The 23,101-nt window shown below is 40.5% G+C and overlaps 1 protein-coding gene across 2 annotated transcripts in view; it reads right to left on the reverse strand.

Moving 5' to 3' along the window:
* The window catches only part of LOC122811508 (advillin-like), a 731,661-nt gene that overhangs the window by 264,035 nt on the left and 444,525 nt on the right, over positions 1-23,101 (reverse strand). For both annotated transcript variants that reach the window (XM_044083391.1, XM_044083390.1), the window contains exons 6-7: positions 20,864-20,974; positions 13,865-14,070 (exon numbers count right to left, since the gene is read on the reverse strand). In XM_044083391.1, the coding sequence (XP_043939326.1) occupies positions 13,865-14,070; positions 20,864-20,974 (317 nt within the window). The remainder of the gene's footprint in view (positions 1-13,864; positions 14,071-20,863; positions 20,975-23,101) is intronic.

A 23,101-nucleotide genomic window follows, 5' to 3' on the forward strand; every position in this document is an offset into this window, starting at 1 on the left:
TAGTCTAGTCCAGATATATGTTTGCTGTATCCAGGACTGTTTGTAAGCTTCTGCGCCCCCCAAGCCTCTCTGTGTTGGAAGGTAGCCTTCTAGCTTGTCAGTGGTAGTGATAAGCACTAGGTAGCCTATCTACCACAAGAGGAAGGGTTTCTGGCCCAGAAATTGCAGTTTATTGCCGTTTGGGCAGTTTTTCCATCTCTTTTAACTTTCTGGTTTAAAAGCCCACAAGTGCGCCTGTCTCCTGCCTTTCCTGTAACTAGTCTAGTCCAGCTACAGATTTGCTGTATCCAGGATTGTTTGTAAGCTTCTGAGAGGTGCCAAAGTCTGCTCTTCAATTTTTCCCTTAGATCTGCTAGTTCTCTCCTCTCCTGCACTTTTACTAGCTTATTAGTCTAGCACTTTACCATACCAGAATTCTTGTAGCAATTATTGTAATACACAAAAGTGCTACCAGCACTAAATGTTCTACAAGGAAACAGCTCCAGTACTTATTAATGCCCAACCCCTCCAGGCATCTCTAAAGGTCAGTTCTTTGTGCTTTCTCCTATTAAACTGGTGAGCTTGGGCATCCTGAGGCAATGTAGCAACTGCCTTATGTACACTGACAAACCTCTCCTCTTACCTCCCAACACTCAGACTTGTAGAGATGCACTTATATATCCAAATTGGAAGCCATGCACTCTCCAGCCAAGACCAGAATAGCTGGTCAAGAGGAGAAGGTCAACACTTGCACCACACCACATGGAACACACAGCCCTCCAGAACACACACCAGCACTGCCTTCACATAAAAACACAAACCACACACCTACCTTCGTGGAGGCTCTCAATAAAAAATCTACCCAAACAGCAGAGACCTCCAAGGCAGAAACGCACTCCACCACCACAACACTAATCACAAGACACATAACTCTCCTAAACAGTGTGCCACTCAATCAAAGCCCCTAAGGCAAAACAGCATCCCCAGCACACTAGTCATAGGTGACTCGATAGTGAGGCACACTGATGTCCCACTCACTAGGTTGGATAAGAAGAAATAACAGTCAGCTGCCTGTCAGGTACCAGGATCCACCACATAATGCACACACTCAGGTCCCTCAACAACAGGTACAAATATGACTCTGTCATTGTACATGTGGGTGTGAATGACTTGAGACGTACCTCCCTGGACTACATGAAAAGAGACATGGATGAGCTCTCAGATTATGTAGCCCAGGCAGGTACGACCCTAACCCTGAGCAGCATCCTACCATCACCCAGAATGATATCACAGTACAAGCAGAAAATAACTGATTTCAACAACTTGCTAAGTTTCTGGTGTCATTTTAAGGGGACCCAGTATCTGTCTGCCTGGGATGACATGACTGACAGACCTCGATGTTTTGCCAGAGATGGCCTTCATCTTTCACCTCTGGGCTTCCGGATACTGATACAGTCAATTGATTGAATAGCAGATGCTAATATTGTCCATGCCTGACCACTTGCTTTTACACTGTAATTGGATAGCTATATGAACGTAGCATTGCTGCAGAGTTGCCAACTGGATTGGTTGTGACAATTGAGATTTGAGACTTAGCACTGCTTATGAATAATCGATATTTGCAGTCAAGTGATTGAATAGCAGGGGCTAATATTGTCCATGCCTGACCCAGAGTTGCCTACTGGATTGGTTGTGACAATTGAGATTTGAGACTTAGCACTGCTTATGAATAATCGATATTTGCAGTCAAGTGATTGAATAGCAGGGGCTAATATTGTCCATACCTGACCAATTGCTTTTACACTGTAATTGGATAGCTATATGAATGTAGCATTGTTGCAGGGTTGCCTACCGGATTGGTTGTGACAACTGTGATTTATATATTTACAACTTTTGGAAAAAACTTTGTATGATTCTTATTTTCAGCTGGTTCCCGGATCAAGCTTAGGTTCATGGTTGCTCTAATTAGGGTAGTTTTATAATTGCCTACTTATAGTTCCAATATCTGGTGTTCATATAGGGGGCAAATATTGTTTACTAAAAGTGGGTATTCCACTAAGTTATTGATCACTAATGGATCTTACCAACCTGTTACAAGGCTTATCCTCAGATCGTGATGATTTGGCCATATTTGGTATAGGTAATACAAGTAATCAGATTAATGGGCCAGAGGATCTGCCTTTGGAAAGCACACATGAGGCACAATTTCTTAAATTAAATAAGAGCATGGGGTCCTTTTGGACCAATGTATGGCATTCTAAGCAAGCTCTTTAAGGCATACCTAACCAAAGGTATTTCACCAAGGGGGCTAAGGATACGTATACAGCCAACATTGACACAACACTGACAGAACAATGGGCTTTGGCCATGAGTTTTGTGGAAGATCTAGCCTCTCACTATGAGAAAACTATTGATTAGGACATATTGGAAATCACTCAAATGTGTGCAGATATTCAGAAATTTAAAGGACAAGAATCCTCCAATACTGGCCTTAGGAAACTTAGCCAGGATCTCCTATCCTTGGAACAACAACTGAAAGATAGGAAAACAAGGAAGTTCCATAGGGATTTAGCTGGCTATGAGGGTGGGCACCCCTTTTCTAGTAATAAGCATGTCAGGTTTGAACAAACACATAGAAAGGTTACTAAAAGGAAAAGACCAAGGTATATTTTAAAGAAACCTTCCTCATCCAGCTATGATGCTTCAGGTGAGGAGTCCTCGTCAAATTTTGAGCCTGATTCACAGCACGCCCCAGACTCCCCTGTTTCTAAACAAAGTAATACGCAGATCCCTTTAGGGGTAGGCAAATGAGGGGAGGTACGAAACATCACAAAGATGGACAGTATGGAAGGATTGCTGAAACTGATGGTGCAGAAATAGATAATAACAATGTATTGAATATTTCATCCACCCCTCTGTCACCCACCCAAGTTAAAGTTTTGAATAAAGGTCTAAATTTTATACCTGGCTTTTTATGTGTCTGAAAATACATTTGCACAAGATATTACCTCATTTTGTAGATTACGTAACCTAAGACTATTTTTTCAGACAGCATCTAATCCTGAATCGCAGGATGGTTTCAGATACCATAAATCAAATTTTATACCACCAATGCATCATAACATTCTAATGTTTCAGAATTGTATTCTCAGAGATCTGCATTTTCATTTTAGGGAGTTCCATGCCAGATCTAACAACCTCTCAACGATTGAAATGGAGTCTATCTATGAAATGGAAAACAATCATGATTTGTCAATATTATCTGTGGATAAGGGTGAGGCGGTAGTTGTCCAGGATTGGACCCAATACAATACAGAAGCTGAGAGACAGCTTACTGATGGTCATTATTATACTCACATGACATTGGACCCAACCCTTAGTTTCAAGAAACAAATTGATCGTTTTTTGGCATCAGCCAAGAAAGAGGGAATCTTCATGGACACCACATTACATCGTCTCACAGTGCCAAACCCTTTGAATCTATATACTTCCTACCCAAAATCCATAAGAATCTTGAAAATCCACCCGGTAGACCCATAGTCTCAGGTAGGGGCTCTATTATGGAACCATTATCTCAGTTTCTTACACAATATCTAAAACCACTTTTGAAATGGGTTAGAGCACATGTCCAGGACACCATGGAATTCCTTAAAGTAATCTCTGAGATGCAGCTTGAGCCGGGGTGGTTACTCTGCACCCTAGATGTTTCTGCATCGTATATCAATATTCCCCACTGGGCGGGCCTGGAAGCATTAGAGTATTGGTTATATAAGTCAGAATTGTACCAACCCAGCTTCAATACCTGCTTAATTTGCCTTGCTGAACATGTTCTAACTAAGAACGTGTTCTATTATCAGAACAAATGCTATTTGCAAATACAAGGCATGGCTATGGGAGCTCCTTTTGCTCCCATATATGCTGACTTATTCATGGCCCACATTGAGGAACAGCTCATCTATAACAATGCACACAATCTCTATCTAGATGAGATTGATATTTGGAGAAGATACCTGGATGACTGCTGGTTAGTATGGAGATCGGATTCTGATTATCTCATGGAGTTTGTTGGCTATTTAAGTGATAACAAATGGGGTATACAATTTACAGTCAGTTATAACATCAACAGGATCACTTTCTTAGAAGTCTAAGTAACTAGGAATAGTGACCATACATTGACATCGGGAGTGTATCGTAAATACCCCCAATATAACTCCCTTCTCCATGCTTCCAGCTTTCATCCTCCACATATATGCAGAAACATTCCAAAATCAAAATTTTTACTCATGGAATGAATATGCTCAAATTATGCCACTTACGAGGTCTATCAGGAAGATCTAACCACCAGATTCTAGAACAGAGTCTACAAAATGGGGAATATCTACCAGACCAGAAATTGGGTGGCTAATCGTGACAGGCAGAACCTTTTGGGATATAGGGACAAGTCCCTAGAAAAGGACTCCACCATTCGACTAGTCACTACCTATGGAAGGAACACTGATGTCCTACTAAATAGTGTTCATAGACACTGGAACATCCTCTTAGCAGATGCTAAACTCTCAGATTTTTTTGGATGATAGATGTCACTTTTCTTTCAGGAGAGGTAAGAACCTGGGGTCATTTCTTAGTCATTATAAACACGGATGGAGATGTAAAGATGACTCCATACAAACAACTCTCATGGGGGACCAGCTCAAGGGATATTTTCCTTGTGGTCATTGTACCCACTGCATAAAAGGAATAAAAGCAAGCCAGTTTAGTAGTAAAAATACTGGCCAAGGTTTCGATATTTTCTTTTTTGCTAATTGTCAGACGGACTGGGTGATCTATTTGGCTACCTGTACCTGTTCTGCGTTTTATGTGGGATAAATGTCCAGACCACTGAAAATTAGAATTTCTGAACATGATAGTGACATCAGGCACAAGAAGCTTACCAACGCTTTATACAAGTACACTGAGGTACACAAGAATGCCGCCTTTAATTTTACTGTGATAGACAGAATTATTGGACAAAGGACAAACAAAGCAAGATGGCATCAGATTTTGAATAGTAAGGAAAATAAGTGGATTATCAAACTGGGGGGTTTGTTTTCACCAGGACTTAATGAGTACCTATAATTAGGAATGTTAATTAATTTATTAAATCAGAGTGTCACCTAGTAGTTATATAAAAAGGAGAACAAGTTTTCATGTCTTAACTGCACTGAAGAAGGCTTTGTAAATTTTACAACCGAAACCGGTCTGTTTTGTCTCTTTTTTATTTTTTATATTATGCTTTTGAGCTAGTTTTGAATAAATATTGAATGCTACAGTCTGCTGGCTCCCTTTGTTTTGTATTGCTATTAGGTCTTTTTGGAGCTGTGCAGTTGCCATACTTGCAGGGGCTGCTTGATTTACAACTTCCGGATACTGGCCAAGGCTCATGCCACCCCTAAAGTGCCTTCTTTAGGTGGTGTTCCAAAGACCAAATTACCATACCACTGTAACAGCTACAAATAAATGCAACCTGAGGGTCATGCTGCTCAACGCTAGAAGTCTAAATCTCAAAATACACTCACTCAAAGCACTCCTTAAAATGGAAAACATCGACATTTGTGCTGTAACAGAGACCTGGTTAAAGGCAGCAGAAAGCACCCTTGCACTACCAGGCTATAACTCATTCTACACCTTTTGGCCCCAGAACTTGGACTGAAGCTCCAAAGGCAGTGGTGTTTCCATATTCATAAAGGATGCACACATCACCGACTGGTAGCCCAACATAACGCATCAGAGATACTTCAGGTGCAGCTAACATTGGGTAAGACAGCGATTCAGGTCGTAGCCTGTTATACGTCCCCAACCATGTCCCAAGGCACTCACTCCATGTTCCTAAGCACCCTGGAGAATATTAGGGTCCAACCTAACACTCTCATACTAGACAACTTCAACTACCCCTCCATTAACTGGGAAAACTACTCATTTACCAATACACTTGCCCAACTTTCCTGGAATTCATTTATTCCAATACCCTGGACCAGCTCGTTCTTACCCCCACTAGAGGTAGCAACATCCTTGACGGGGTCATTACTAACATGGGCGACCATTGCTCTACACCAATAGTCAACTCCTCCATGGTTAGATCCGACCACAAACTAATCACCTTGGAAATCCACATTCCACCCACCCACCCCCCACCCGCAAAGGTAACTTAAAAGTGTATTAGTTCGGGTTTAAGCACTTGGGCTTCAGGCCAGTTATTTTACATGAAGAAGGTTCATGGTCTGCACTCTTGTGGGAGGAGAGGCTGGACTCTGCCCTTCTGAGCTGGGAATTTCTGGTTAAAGGCTTATAGTGCCTGCATATTTGAGCTGTTTCTTACTGAAATTGGTACACCTTGTTTGCTGTAGCATAGACTAGATCCAGGCCTGCTGAATCTAGCTTTGTTTGTATGCTTGTTATTTCCCTGAAATGCTAATTCCACCTAAAACACGGCTTTTCAGCACTTCTGTGGATCCCTAGTGATATCTGCATTGCTTACTGTACTTATTTCCTTGTTTCACTTGAAAGAAAATTACTGTTTGTCGTTTAAAGTTACCTGTAACACATTGCATTTAAGTTACCTGGCACTTGCTCACTAAAGCAATTATATAAATCAGCACTAAAAAATTAAAAGCACTACACCCTCACAACCTCCCCTTGAGTACCTTGTTCCCCATCGGCCATTTTTTTTCAATTATAAAGGAATTCCCAATACTATTCTAGCCTGTCCAAAGGTCAGTTGTCCATCTCCTCTCCAGTCCAGCTGGTGAATCTGGGAATCTTGAGGCAATGTTACAACTGCCTCATGTACACAGACAACCCTCTCCTCCTCCCAACAAATTCCAACACATGTGAGAGATGCAACCATATAGCCAAACTGGAGGCTAAGCTCTCTCAACTCAGTACTGGCGTAATCAGTCTGGAGGAGAAGGAAACCACACTCACTACAATTCCAGTCTCACATAGACCTACCACAATAGCAAACCAAACACATAAACACACAAAAACATACTCGGAGGCTCTAAATAAAAATCTGCCTAAGCAGGAGAGACCTCCAAAGCAGACACCCAAGCAACCGCTACACCAAAACAAAACACGTGCAACACATAGCTTACAAAGTCAGTGTGCCGAACAGTCACAGCCCTTAAGGCTAAACAACACACCTGATACACTTGTAATAGGTGACTCTATCATCAGGCACACTGACGTCCCACTCACCAGGCTGAACAAGGAGAAGGTCATGGTGAGCTGCCTGTCAGACGCTAGGATCCGCCACATAACACAAGCACTCAGGTCACTCCAAGGCAAGTACAAATATGACTCGGTCATTGTCCATGCTGGTGTGAATGACCTGAGACATACCTCCCTGGACTATATGAAAAGAGACATAGAGGAGCTCTCTGAGCATGTAGCCCAGGCCGGTATGACCCTGACTTTGAGTAGCATCTTACCCTCACCAAGAATGATGCCACAATATGAAGACAAGATGATCAATTTCAACAATTGGCTTAAGTATTGGTGTCATTCAAAGGGGATCCAATGCCTGTCAGCCTGGGATGACATGCTCGACAAGCCACGATGCTTCGCTAGGGACGGCTTGCACCTGTCACCCCTGGGCTTCCGGATATTGGCAAAGGCTCTTGCTTCCCCCATAGTGCCTTTTTTAGGCAAGGCTCAAAAGACAAACCCACCTCCATAGGGATCACAAGGGATAAGAAACCAAGAGTAATGCTACTCAACGCCAGAAGTCTAAACCTCAAGATGCACGCACAAGAAACTCTCCTTAGCATGGAGAACATTGATATCTGTGCAGTAACAGAAACCTGGTTCAAGGCTCCCAAGAGCACCCCAGCACTACCAGGTTATACCTCATACCATGCTTTTCAGCCCCAAAACTTGGACCAAACCACAAAAGGAGGGGGAGTATCAATATTCGTCAAAGATACCCACACCTCCAGGTTGATGGCACAGCACAAAGCATCAGAGACTATCCATGTGCAACTAACAGTGGGTAAAACTGCCTTCCAGTTTATAGCCTGCTACAGACCACCCTCCCAAACCCAGGAACCCCACTCGGCCTTCCTGAGAACACTGGAAAATATGAAGGTCTCTCCAAACACCATTATATTGGGCGACTTCAACTACCCAAACATAGACTGGGAGCATTACTCTAGCTCCAACACCCTAGCCCAAAGGTTCCTAGAATTTATAAACTCAAATGCTATGGAACAACTTGTTACCACTCCCACAAGAGGGGAAAACATACTGGACCTGATCATCACCAACATGGGGACTCTATGCTCCAGACCAGAAGTGTATCTCTCACTGGTAAGATCAGACCATAAACTAATCTCACTGGATATTTACATCCCAACCCCACCCCCTGCCCAGAAAACCACAGTGAAAAACTTCTCTAAAGCAAATTTCACACTCCTCAAAACCGAGGTGGAATCCTTCAAAGCCCCCGAGCCTGTGGAAAATATGGCCCAGACCGCAGAATCCTTTATAAACGCATTCTATGAACACCTTCAGGAATGCATGGATCATGCAATCTCAGATAAAACCAAGACCCAATCCTCCAAAGGCAGACGTCCTGTCTGGTGAACCCCAGCCATAAACAAACTATACAATAGAAGGAGGACGCTACTACATGATAGAGCAAAATCCCAAAAAGGGAAGGCATCTCTGATCAGTATTAGCAAAAAACTACGGGCACTCATAAAATCGTCTAAGGCCAGCTTCGAGACAAAAATTGCACAGGACACTAAGGATAATCACAAGGCTTTCTTTAGTTATGTTAGGAACCTGGGTGGGAATTCCCAGATATGCTCAGAATTACTCCAAAATGACAAAAAATACATCAAACCCACAGACATTGCCAACATCCTAGCTGACAGGTTCAGCGCAAACTTCTCCCCACCAAAAGGGCAAATATCTATCCCAGCAGAGTGCTGCCCCCCTGACATCTCAGATGTTCAGGTAAGAGCTGCCCTCTCCAAAGCAAAAAAACACAGCATCAATGGGACTAGACGGTGTCCCGGGCTGCGTCCTACATGAACTCCAAGAAGAGCTAAACCCAAACATAAAACTACTGTTCAATCTCAGCCTCACTACAGGATATGTACCCAAAGAGTGGCGTACAGCAACAGTGGTCCCTCTTCACAAAGGTGGTGCCTCAACGGATCCTGGAAACTATCGCCCCATAAGCCTAACTAGCTTGGTCTGCAAAGCTATGGAAAGGATCATCATGGACCTCATTAATAAAGATATTGGGGACCTACAGACACTGGATCCTTCCCAGTTCGGCTTTGTTAAGGGCAGATCCTGCCTCTTAAACCTGGTTGATTTCTTTGAAACAGTCACCAAGGCCATTGACGAGGGGAAGGTGATCCACACAGCCTACCTGGACCTCGCAAAAGCCTTCAATACAATACCCCACTCAGGCATTATAGATAAGCTCACCAGCTTAAATATAAACCCCTATGTCACTAGATGGGTTGCAAACTGGCTCAAGGACAGAACACACATGGTTAGAATTGCTGGAGCCATGTCAGACTCCAAACCAGTTACAAGTGGTGTCCCACAAGGCTCAGTCCTGGGACCTCTCTTGTTCGGTATATATTTCTCAGAGGTACAGGCCAACACGGAAGGACTGTGGCTGACCACGTTCGCAGATGACTGCAAACTGGGCGCCATAACTGACTCTCCAGCCAACACAAGCATCCTCTAAAAGGGCCTCATAAAAACAGACAACTGGTGCCAGAGCCATGGCCTCAAGATAAATGCCAAAAAGTGTATAGTCATCCCCTTTGGCAAAAACAAAGTGCCCACAAATTACCACATAGGTGGTAATCCATTAAGTACAGAAGAAGTAATTAGGGACCTGGGGACCCAAGTTGATAGCAATCTCTCATTTGACAACCACGTGGCCAAAGTGGTTAGAAAAACATTTTATATAGCCCACCTAATCATGAAGGGATTCACATCTAAATCAGGGGAGGTCTTTGTGCCTCTTTACTCATCCCTCATCAGGCCCATAATTGAGTACAATGCCCCTTTTGGGATGTACCTTACCAGACACCTGCAGCAACTGGAAAGACCCCAAAACTACCTCACCAAGATGATCAAAGGGCTCAAACAGATGCCATATGCTGCCCGGTTAAAGAAACTCCAGCTCTACTCAGTGGCATACCGCCTGCTCAGAGGTGATCTGTGCCTAACTTATAAAGCCATGTCCAACCCGGAATTAATGGACATGCTGCACCTCAGAAAATCCAAATCCCATCGAGCTACTCGCTTGAGAGACTTGAACCTCAGCACTGAAATAAATAGGACATGCTGTAGGGACAGATTCATAACCCAGAGGCTCCCTTCACTCTGGAATAAAATCCCAGTCCAGGTTAGGCAGAGTCCCTGATTGACTCTCTTCAAGAGGAATCTTGATGAGTGGATGGGGGATCATAGGTTTACCCCGGGTATCACTTCTATGTCACTGTTAGACAGAGGCACAGTATACTAACCTCGAAAAAGGGCATAGCAAAATTTATTTAAAATGGGTGGCGAAAGCCAAACACACTCTGGCTAGGCTTATAAATGCCCTAGGGCAGATAGCCTAGTATGAACCTATGAACCTATGAACTTCTCCAAAGCTACATTTGAGCTCCTAAGAACAGAGGTGGCTAACTTCACGGCACCCATGGAAATGGAGAATAGTTGCAAGACCACCGAATCATACACCAATGCACTGTACGAACACATAAACAAATGCATGGATCTCGCCATATCCAATAGAACCAAGATGCTCTCCTCCAAAAAAAAGGAAGCCAATCTGGTGGTCCTCTGTCATAAACAAACTCTATGACAGAAGGAGGAAACTGATGCAGAATAAGGTGAACTCCCAAGATTGGAAAAACTCCCTTTTCAGCCTCAACAAAAAGTTGAGATCCCTCATCAAATCCTCTAAAACTAGCTATGAAAACAGAATTGCAGCAGATAGTAAAGACAACCACAAGGTCTTCTATAGTTATGTAAAGAACCTCCATGGAAATACCCAGATTTGCTCTGAGCTACTGCACAATGGTACCTCCTATACCGAGCCAACTGATATAGCCAATATACTGGCCGACAGATTCAGTGCCAACTTTATCCCTATCACCCCTCCCCAAAGAAAAATTCACAATACCAGTAGATTGCCAGGCACCCAGTATTACTGCTGCACAGGTTAAAACAGCACTGTCCAAGGCCAAGAATACAGCTTTGATGGGACCTGACAATAAACCTGACTATGTTCTACATGAACTACAGAGTGAACTGGCACCTCACCTGTGTGCCCTGTTCAATCACAGCCACACCTCAGGCTTTTTCCCTACTGAATGGTGCACTGCTATAGTCATCCCTCTCCATAAAGGAGGAGCAACTACAGATCCTGGGAACTATCGCCCCATTAGCCAGACAAGTCTGATATGCAAAGCTATGGAATGCACCATCATGGACCTAATAAACAAGGATATATGGAATCTCCAAACTCTGGATCCCACACAGTTTGGTTTTGTGAAGGGAAGATCATGCCTGCTCAACTTGGTTGACATCTTTTAGTCAGTCACCAGAGCTGTGGATGAAGGCAAGGTGGTTCATACAGCCTACCTTGATCTAGCCAAGGCCTTTATACCATTCCCCACTCAGGAATCATAGGAAAACTCACTAAGCTAGGCATCAACCCCTATATCACTAGGTAGGTTGCAAACTGGCTCACAGATAGAACCCACAGTGTGAAAGTAGCTGACTCCAAGTCAGACTGCTGACCAGTCATGAGTGGAGTCCCACAGGGATCGGTCCTGGGTCCTCTCCTGTTTTGTATCTGCTTATCAGAAGTCCAGGCCAACATGAAGGGACTCTAGCTGACAAAGTTTGCAGACAATTGCAAGTTGGAGCCATTATTAACTCCCCAATTGATGTTGACATTCTACAGAAAAGCCTCACTGAGACCAACGACCGGTGTCAGAACCATGGCCTTAAGCTCAATGCCAAAAAATGTGTTGTTATCCCCTATGGAAAAAAAACAGTTCCCACGAACTACCACATCAATGGTAGTCCAGTGAACACAGAAGGCATTATAAGAGATCTGGGAACATAGGTTGACAGCAACCTCTCTTTTGACCACCACACTGCCACTGTGGTCAGAAAGTCCTTCTATGTGGCACATCTCATTACTAAGGGTTTTGCATCCAGGAAGAAAGAGGTCATTGCCTCCCTCTACTCTTCCCTCATTAGGCCAATCATCGAGTACAATGCCCCATTTGGCATGTAGCTCACTAGACACCTGTAACAACTGGAGAGGCTGCAAAAGTACCTCAAAAGAGGATCCTAGGCCTTAAACACTTGTCCTATATGGACAGACTATTATCTGCCTCATATTGCCTACTTAGAAAGCCATGTCTGACCCAGCTCTGTTAGAAATGCTGCATCTACATCTAAAGAAATCCCAATCCCTCCACACTACATTCTCCAGAGACCTCACCCTTATTACCACAATCAACAGAACATGCTGGAGGGGCAGATTCATAACCCAGAGACTGCCCATGCTATGGAATAGACTTCACATACATGTCAAGCAGAGCACCTCACTGGCCCTCTTCAAGAGAAATCTTGATGAGTGGATGGGAAATAGAAAATTCACCCCAGGGATCACTCCATTGGCTTTACTCGAGAGAGGCACTGGGAACTAAGGTCAGGTGGCACGATGCCAGGGCAATCCTATGGACTAGGCTTGTAAAGGCCCCAGGGCCATTAGCCTAGTACACACCTATGAACCTATTATGTGAATGAACATACAGAACAAAAAGCAAGTACAACAGTATAAAAATAAATTAAAAGCTCCCTAAGAAATAATAGTTCAGTTGATTTGCTTTGCTGAACTGTCTAAGTGCATAGCCTTTTTTCCCACTCATGTGGAAAGGATATGACCGACAATGATCTGCAAAGGTAAAATCCACCTACCAGGTTCATATATTTTTAGACAGAAAATGGTGACTACACAAATTGTGCTTTGGACAGTACACAGTACAATAAGCATTTGCATTTGTTAAGTACTGCATGTAACGCTGTAACTGGTTCATGCATTAATAGATATTATTTATTGTATAGAAGCAAAAGCATTTTATTATTCAAATTATGAATCCGCTGGGGAAAAAAAGAAAACAGGAAAGCCTAGAAAGGAAGTGCTTTAAATGTTAATACTTCTTTTGTCCAAAAGTGTTATTACTCAGATGACTTCTAATATCAGAAACATACCTCTCAACCTCTTAGTGCAAAAAATCTGGACAAAGCCCAACAAAATGGGGGGACAAAGGCCCAAAATTAGGGACATATTTTAAATATTGCTCTTATAAACTTAGAAAGTTGTTACAGTAACAGGGTTTGTTTTAAAATACATTTTCTGAAGGATTTGAAATCTGAAACTCAAATGTATGTCATTATTTAGTGACTTCAGTCCTCAGATCATCCCAATAATTTGCCAGAAATCCACACATTTTATGAGGAACAGGCCAAAAATATGAGCTAAAAATCCGGGCATTCTGCAAAAAAATCTGTACAGTTGAGAGGTATTCAGAAACTTTTAAACTTTTTTCTTTTCAGTCATCAAATAATTGTTTGGGAAATTTGGAAAATATTAGAAATACAAATTCAGAAATGAATCTTCTACTTCAAACCACCACATTCACATTTTAAAAAATAATTACTTTTTCCTCAAGCTTATTCGTTCCTTAAATAAACAAAAGCTCTAGCTTTAACATTTCTGTTATGGTTATTCTGTGTATATCCTTACTGCATGCATTTCATCTCAGATAAACTACAGTAATAGTAAACATACTGGTACAGACGGATGTTTGCTTTCTGAAGCTGGTCTGCTTGTTCATCTGGGGTTGGCTCCTTCAGCTGTACTCGCCGTTCACCTAACACTGCTGTAAGAATCTGCATTAGCTCTGGGGAGCTACTCTCATTTTCTCCATCCACAATACCGATTTGAGTTCTGCCACCTCTCTCACGATCTCTAATGTCTTGTGCCAGCTGTACTCCCTAAAATTGAACAGAGAAGCATCGAATCAGCTCTCAGGTTTGTATAAGTGGAGTGTGTTCCCGATGTTATGCAATGCTATTACAATGTTTATTAAGTCAAAATGATATGTCAGAAAGGCAGAAGCCTTTAATAGATACGTGTAGCCACTGTAAAATGTGTGTACTCATCTTTTAGACTGCAGCCTTGATATTTACATAGTCTGATATAAGTTACACAGATGTTCTGTCATATGAGTGTTAGACATTTATGTAAAAAAATAAAAAAAACCTGATAGCTGTCATAATTCCAAACAATTTTACATCCATTTTATAGTGATTATTTTCTTTTCTTGATTCCAATGTTTTTTGAGGTGCAAGTTTCATTATTGTGCTTAATTTCCTGAAACAAGGATCTGCAAAATGGGAAGTTCTACACCTGTGGCCTTCTGTTTATCCCCTCTCTGTGTGTCTGTTATGATCTTTTCATATGTGCAATTCTATTATTATAAGCTGCTCACTCTTCTTAGGTTGTACAGCATTATCTCATAACCACATACCTCTCAACCTCTTAGTGCAAAAAATCTAGACAAAACCTAAAATAACGGGGGGACAAAAGCTCAAAAATAGGGTCAGATTTTAAATATTGTTGTTATAAAAAACCTAACAGAATAACAGGATTGTTGTTAGTGTGCATTTTCTGAAGGATATGAAGCCTGAATTTCAAATGTATATCATTATTTAGTGACTACAAATGTTATTAGGAACAGACCAGAAATATGAGGCACAAATCTGGACATTCTGCAAAAAAGATGGACAATTGAGAGGTATGACCACAACATTACCTTTTGTTACTAATACCTGTATTTATTAATGTCCATTTATTTATTTAGTTATTGACATTTGTTTCCAGGGAAAGTCCGACTGGCCCTACAGAGTCTGTTTTCAGTGAAGGTCAAGACTAGAGAGAAAAGCTCCACATAAATACAGACAGTTAAGAAATAAAGACAACAAAAATTACAATATTACACATTCAATATAGTCCAAGTACATTAAGCTAAACATGACGGTATTGATACAAAATTATATTGATTAATAACAAGGGAGAAGTTATAAGAAGAGAACTAGTGGAAAAATGAAAGGGAAAATAATCTATATGGAGTGTAGAAAATTTTGAGTAAAAACGTATTTATACAGGTATAGTACATGTACTGTGCTGCTGAAAACTAAAAAGCAGAAACAGGAACAAGAATTTGCATTTTTAGTATTTATCCTAGGTGTGTGAGAGGAGATAAAAGCTAGGAAAGTGAGGATGAGAAAATTGTTAGTGTAAGTTAAATTTGATCTACTATTACCACAAAGTACATCAACGTATTTATCTGCAGTCAATCACTGTAGTCCCAATTACATTGCCAAGCAGTTCTTTAAACTAATTAGATTTACATGGAGTTTCAAAAGTCTTCCTCTGTGATAGTATATGAGCATAAATTTGTGTGAGGAAGACCATGTCCCTAACAATGTTCTCCACTATTTCATGGCTTAGTGCACAGTTCTGTGACAACACATCTGCCTAGTCACTTACCTCACTGACCTTCTGATTTACTATACTACTTCGCTTTTCCATTAACTATATTTTTCGTCCCACTTTCTAGCTTTTCTTTTATCCTTACAATAGTTAACTTACTGCATTAACTTTCTGAGAACTAAGTGAAACATCCTTACAAATTTGCTGAACTCTGTTAGCCGTATTGTCCATGTGATGATAGCTTCCATTGGAAAGCCTCATTAGTTAAGGATGTGATGGGATGGATATCTTGGCCCATGATTCTCTGTGTATCTTGACTTAGGATTCTATGCAACTTCATCAGTCTTTTAATCACTGTTTGTCCTACAACTTTTCTCATCTTCACAGGCTGTTGGTCCTACACTTTTTTTTGCAGCTATCATAGGCCATGCAAGGCTATAATGCCTGTCATGCATTCAGACTGCCCTCTCAAAAGGAAAAAAATGAAAGGAGGAGGTGTTTCCATTTATATAAAAAAAATTACACTGCAAGATTGGTCAAGCAGGATGACTTGCTTGAGCTGCTACATGTCCAGCTGACTATAGGTAAAATCCCCCACCATATCATTGCTAGCAACAGGTCCCCAGCCATGAAAATCACTCCGCATACCCGAAGTTACTAGAATCACTTACCATTCAGCCCAACACACTACTCATGGGTGATTTTAACTATCCCTCTATAAACTGGGAAACATGCACGACCACTAACATGTAGGCTTAGAGATTCCTGGGCTTTGTCAATACAAATGCTCTGGAACAGTTTGTCCAGTTTTTGATAATTTTTCACTCTAAAATAATTGCTCAAATATCATTGACATAATACTCATAAGCATGGGGGAGCATTGCGATTCCCCCAGCATAATGTCATCATTGTTAAGACTAGATTATAAATCGGTCTTCTTTGAAATAAATGTAGTGGTAGAACCCCTATCAAGCCTAAAACCCTAAAGAATTTTTACAAGGCAGATTATCTATGGTAAGAAATAGCCAAGGAATTGTTATGGCTAGGCTTGTACAGGCCCTAGGGCAGATAGCCTAGTACCATCCTATGAAACTATGAACCTATGAACCTTCTATTAAGTGATAGCACAGGTAATTTTAAAGCTCACCCTAACCCTGAAAACATGAAAGCCTATGCAGAAGTAAACACAAATGCCCTGTACAACCAATCAACCCAGGTCTAGCTGTAAAAACAAGTCACCTTGGTGGATACCTGGCATAAATAGATTATACAACAAAAGAAAGCAATTCCTTTGGAGAAGCAAGTGGGAAAGTACATAACAGAGAAAAAAAAACCCTCATTAATCTCAACAGGCAAATCAGGGAACTAGTCAAGTCCTCAAAAGCTAAATACAAGACTAAAATGGGCTCCCAAGCAAACGATAACCACAAAGCAATTTTTAGTTATGCCCGTAATCTTAATGGAAACACTCAACAATGTGCTAAGTTGGCTGTAGATGGCACTACCTATACTCAGCCTGAAGAAATAGCAAACCTGCTGGCTGATAAATCCAGCTCAAATTTCGCTCCCTTATCACCTGTGGTCACTCTCCATGAAATACCCTCTACCATTCATTTGCCTGTTATCACAGAAGAGCAGGTCATCACTGCACTGTCCAAAGCTAGAAACATGGCATCAATGGGCCCTGATGGAATCCTAGGGTGCCTGTTAAATAGCTTGAAACAGGACCTAGTGGACCCACTCAAATTTCTATTAAATCACATTTTCCAAAGAGGCTTTGTTCCAGTAGAGTGGAGGACAGCAACAGTCATCCTTCTCTGCAAGGGGGAACCAGCAATGGACCCAGGAAACTACCGACCCATAAGTCTGACTAGACTCATATGGAAAGCTATGGAAAGTATCATCCTGGACCTGATTAACAATAGCATAGGAAATCTTCAGATGCTAGACCCAACCCAGTTTGGGTTTGTCAAGGGCAGGTCCTGACTGCTTGATTTGGTGGACTTCTGTTAGAAGGTCATCAAGGCCATGGATGTGGGTAAGATCACCTACCTTGACCTGGCCAAGGTGTTTGACACAATACCCTACTCAGGTATTATAAATAAACTCACAAAATTGGGCATAAACCCCTACATCACCGGTTGGAAAGCCAAATGGCTCATGGATAGGACACGTGTTGCTAGAGTGGGGGAATCCACATCCAGCAAAAGGTCAGTCACTAGTGTAATAACACAATACTCAGTGCTGGGCTCCCTCCTGTTTAGGACGAACTTCTCAGATGTCAAGGCAAATGTAGATGGACTTTGGCTGACCAGGTTTGCTGATGACTCCAAGTTGGGGGCAATCACTGTTTCCCTAAGTTATGTTGATATCATACGTATAGGACAGACACAAACTAATGATTGGTGCCAGAGCCATGACCTCAAACTAAATGTGAAGAAATGCATAATAATTCCCTATGGGAAATCAAATACCCCTGCAAATTATATCACTGATAGCACCCGCCTAAGAATGGACCCAGAGGTGAGTGATCTGGGTACCCACATAGATAGTAATCTAAACTGTGACCACCATGTGTAAACTGTAGTGAGGAAATCCTTCTATATGGCTCAGCTCATAAGTAAGGGCATGGCATCCAGATCTAAGGATGTCATAGCACCACTGTACTTGGCACTCATCAGACAAATAATTGAGAACAATGCACCCTTTGGTATGTACCTCACCAGATACCTGCAACAGCTGGAATGTCCTCACAGGTTTCGCACCAAAAAAATACAGGGTATAACCAACATGTCATATGTAGATGATTAAAAGCCCCATCACTGTATTCAGTTTCCTACCTATTACTGAGAGGTGATCTATGCCTGAGATACAAAGCAGTCTCTGACCCAGCCCTAATGGATATGCTGCATATTCACAAAAATAACTGCATGAAGGCTACCCGCTCCAAGGGTCTAAACCTGATCTCTGACAAGGATCAAAACCTGATCTCTAACACAAATAGATCATGCTGGAGAGTCATGTATGTGTCCCTGAGGTTGCCCCTCCTCTGGAATAGGCTTCCTACTCATGTGAAGCAGAGCCCTTCCCTGTCCATCTCCAGGACCAATGTATGAGAAATCACAAATTCACTCATGGCTTGGTACCCATGTCCTTTATGGGCAGAGGCAGTCTGTAAAAACTATCAAAACCCACTTGGTAACCCTTGTTATCTTTCCCCTAGTAATTGAAAAGTGGGTAAAAGCTGGGTAAAACTGACAAGACTCATAAAGGCTCTTAAGCCATTAGCCTTATAATTTCCTGTGAACCTATAAGAAGACAGTCTCCAAAAGAGCACATCACAGTCGTGAGTAACCTCTTGTTTCACTCTTGGAAGAGAGAGCAAATGATTTCCAAGGCATAATCTTTAGAGGAGTCACAGGACAACCTATATATGACATATTGAAAATGTTAAGAAATGGTGAATTTTCACAGTCAGTCTTTGAGAAAATATTTCTGGTCAGAATTGCAAAATTATGTTTTTGTAGTTCATGAAAAGGGGAATCGAGTATTTTAATTTTTTTTGCGAAAATGTTAAGTAAGAAAGTTTGAAGGTATGACTTTTATTTTTTACTGCAAAAATGATCAGACTTTCAGCATTGCATTATATGTGTGAAAAAGCCAAGATGTGTTAGTGATTTGAGAAGAAAGACGTTGCAGGTGGTAATGGCATGGTGTAAGGTTTTCTTGTAGACGGAGGGTGTGATTTGAATAATAAAGTTGTAAAACATCCCAACACTATATTTCATTTCTTTCCTTTTTTCAAGCCATTGCCATGTTATTTTTGTACTAGGATTCTAGCTCCACCTACACATTTGTATGATTTTTTCATGGTGAGTGGGAGATATAACCCACAGCACGTGGCATGGAAAGGTCCATTTATTTATATAAGATATTTGAGTGTGTGTTTTGGAACCAAAATCATCATTATCTGTCCATTTTTAGGACATACTGAAAAATGGAGGATCTTATTCATTTTACACACTTTTTGTAACATATGCTGCAGTGTATTACTTATTATTTCAGTGCTAGGAGCTGGGTTCTCCAAACATCGTTTTAGAGATAGTGGTTCATTCTGGGGTGGAAGAGGAAAATTACAGAGAGTGGAATGTTAGAGTTATTACATTTTCTAAAGGGACTGGGCTTGTGTTTTCTGTAATGGTGGTTCCTGGCGAACAATTTTGTATGCAACCTATATGCAAAATTAGGATATAGCCTAACTCTTATATACCACCTGTTTAATTACTTATGTTTCTGACACTGAGTGCTGTTAATAAGTATTTATTCTTTTAGGAAAATCATTTGCCTATGGTTAGTTACCTCTTCTTTAATTATGCTTTTGGGTTATGACCCACATGATGGTTTCTAATGACAATAACAGCCACATTATTCCTGTTTTAATGTTTCCAGTGATGATGTTGTCCCCTTAGGAGTGTAAATACCCTATGTACATGTGGAGTGGATGCAGGGTGAAGGAGAGAAACTTATTTTTATGTAATCATGTTATATACACACCAATTATTCAGTTAGACTGTTTGCATTTCTATGCTCATTTCATAAACAGAAACATGTGCATTTATTCTCCATACTCATTTTACAACACTGAGACTTCCCATATCTTCCTACTAAGCATGCTACCTATTCCAGAATTGAAGGGTGGGATACAGGTAACTTTGTCTACATTACTCCATTAAAAAGATGTTTACCCGTTTTTCTCCCTGTATACAGAATATCATTAAAAGAAGGTTTACTTATTTTTTTCACATGCTCTTGATGTTAGTGTATGCTTGTTTGTGTATGAAGATCTATTGAGCAGTAATCAATGAATCTGCCTGCACTTGTAGGCTTCCCCCATTCCCCACCAGACTCCAAGATGGACAGTAGGCCATGGCTACATCATCCCTTCTTGTTGGCTGTTTTCTCTGGCAGCGACATGGATATTAAAACTCATCTAGCCAGCATCACCGACAGAGCTTTGTAACAGAAGAGCCAGAAGAGAGTAAATATACGTTACCCTTGTCTTACTTTGGAGTTCTGGGTGAAATGATATGTTGTTTTGTATCCTAAAGCAATGGCCACATGACACAGTGGGTGACAGCTGTACAAAATGTTCTCATATAAAGGGTTCTTTATTGTCCATCTTTCGCATTGCTGACAGTTCATTGGAATAAAGAAATGTATTGCTCATTTGTATAGAGAGCATTACCACACTTGTAACATTAATAGCATGAAAGCAGCGGAGGAAATACATACCTTTAGTCTCTCAGCTCGACTACTCTGATGTCCATTCCACTGTATGATCACTTTCCCCATGTCCAGTAGGAAGACATCTCCTTTGTTGAAAGAATTCCAGGAAACATCAACCTGTTAGCAATAAAGATAATACTTATTAGGAAATATTTAAACTAATCATTGCACTTGCTTGCAAGAGTAAGAACCATTTTCTATGTGCATTTACTATTTTATAATTTCACATAGTGAGATCTATCTGTCTATCTAGCTCTCTCTCTCTCTCTCTCTATATATATATATATATATTTTTTTTTTTTTCCCTTTATAAAATGAATGTCAACAAAAGTTGTACACTGAAACAAAAACATGACAAACTGATGTTTTATACTTACCCCATTATGTAGTAGCACAAACAAATGTCAAACCATCTTGTAAGATTATATAGACATGTAATAACATATCAAAGCTACCATTATTTGAAATGCAAGATAAGCTCTACTACAATGACTCAATGTGACACACAAATAGCGTACTGTAAAACAATTGTTAATTAAATTTGTAATGGAACCGCATGAATCATATCAATTTTTTTCAGGGCAAACATTTCATGTTTGTCTTATAGGTCAGTTTCTTGAAATGTGATCTGTCCTTCAACAGTTCCATCTTAAAAGATGACTTTGCAGTGTATGTACAAATTATATTGTATGTTCTGTATCACGATTGGGGGGCAGAACTGAAAGGAAAAGTAGTTGTTCTTCAGATTAGGTCCCAGAGATAGTGTTCTGTAAATGTGATGGCAAAGTGCAGAATTTCAGCCATGTTATGCTGGAATGCTTGTCAAGTGAAAATAATACGTTGGGACAAACATTCAGAGTATTTATTTTGGGGGTCTACATCATAAAGTCTGTGAGGGTCCCTAGATGACATTTCCAGATTCTGAGTAAACATGCAATACTTTATTATGGTTATAAGAAAATGTCTGCCAGGTTCAACACACAGTCATAAGCTTGGTAGTCAGTAATATTGTGGAACCAAACTTCCAAAATGTTCATCAATTCTAAATTTAAATAGTCATTTTGCAGTTACTTTGTAAATTTAAATTTATGTATAAAATCATGTTTTTGGGATAGGAATATAAAAATACATTCTAGTTATACATGATGTGAGAGCCCCGTAGGTAACACATTGCATTTTTGGTATAACAGTATTGACCATTGTGTTTACTTAACTAAATGCACACTCATAGCTGTAGCAGTTAGCAGTCATCTGGGACAAACTTTTCAGAATATTGTTTGGGAAGGGATCAATATTATGATGTTTGTGAGGTCACAAAGGTATCCTTTTGCAAATATAGTATATTAAATTACTATTAAATTAAGTTTAGTGGCGGTATAAAAAAAAGTTTTATCAAGTTAAACACAGCTCAACAACTTTGGCAGTAATACTTCTAGGCAAAACCTGCAGGATACTCATAGTTTTGTATAATCAAGTCTAAGGTGTCATGTTGAGATTGCATCCTAAAAAGTGATTTCACATTCGCTGTATGATAGATGAAGGAGTTCATAGGGGTTCACAGGTTTGTATTAAGTTCATGGCGAAAGAGACCATAAAGAAGCTCAGTCACATCACCTAGTACTAGTGGAAGGCAATTAATTGTCCCCTACAATGTCCAGATTAAAAAAAAATTGTATTCACCCATGCAGACTGGTTTTAAAGGTTGCTAGGAGACTATATTGCTTGATAGGTAAGCACAGTCTGTTCCCAGAACAAATATGTCATTTCCTATATAAAACATGTCTGGGATATTAATTTGCAAAACTACTGCGTTTACATGAAGGGGTTCAGCATATACCATTTTGCAAACCTAGTGTAAAAATGTTGTATTTTCTTAAAACTTAGGACAGAATGCTCACCAAATTAAGTACACAACCATAACTTTGTCAGTTATTAATATTTTGACATAAATTTTTTAGAATACTCATTTTCGATGTTTGTCTCATTTGAGGTATCAGTGATTCTTTCTTAAAAGATGATTTCTAAATCTTTGTATAACATAACAATTTTTAACAAAACTGCCTATTAATAGTAGCCCAGTTCATGAGGTGGAATCCAAGATACTGCATTTAAAATGTGGTCTCAGAATTTAACAAATAGTGACAGCATGGTCAATTGTTGAAATTCTCAGAGAAAATAACAACAAAAGAAACATTGTGATTATGTTAGTGAGCGGTAGACTGTAGAGGAAAAAGAATGGTATTT

Source organism: Protopterus annectens, chromosome 9.part0 (assembly GCF_019279795.1).
Source record: "Protopterus annectens isolate FY-2018-M chromosome 9.part0, PAN1.0, whole genome shotgun sequence".
Taxonomy (NCBI): domain Eukaryota; kingdom Metazoa; phylum Chordata; order Ceratodontiformes; family Protopteridae; genus Protopterus; species Protopterus annectens.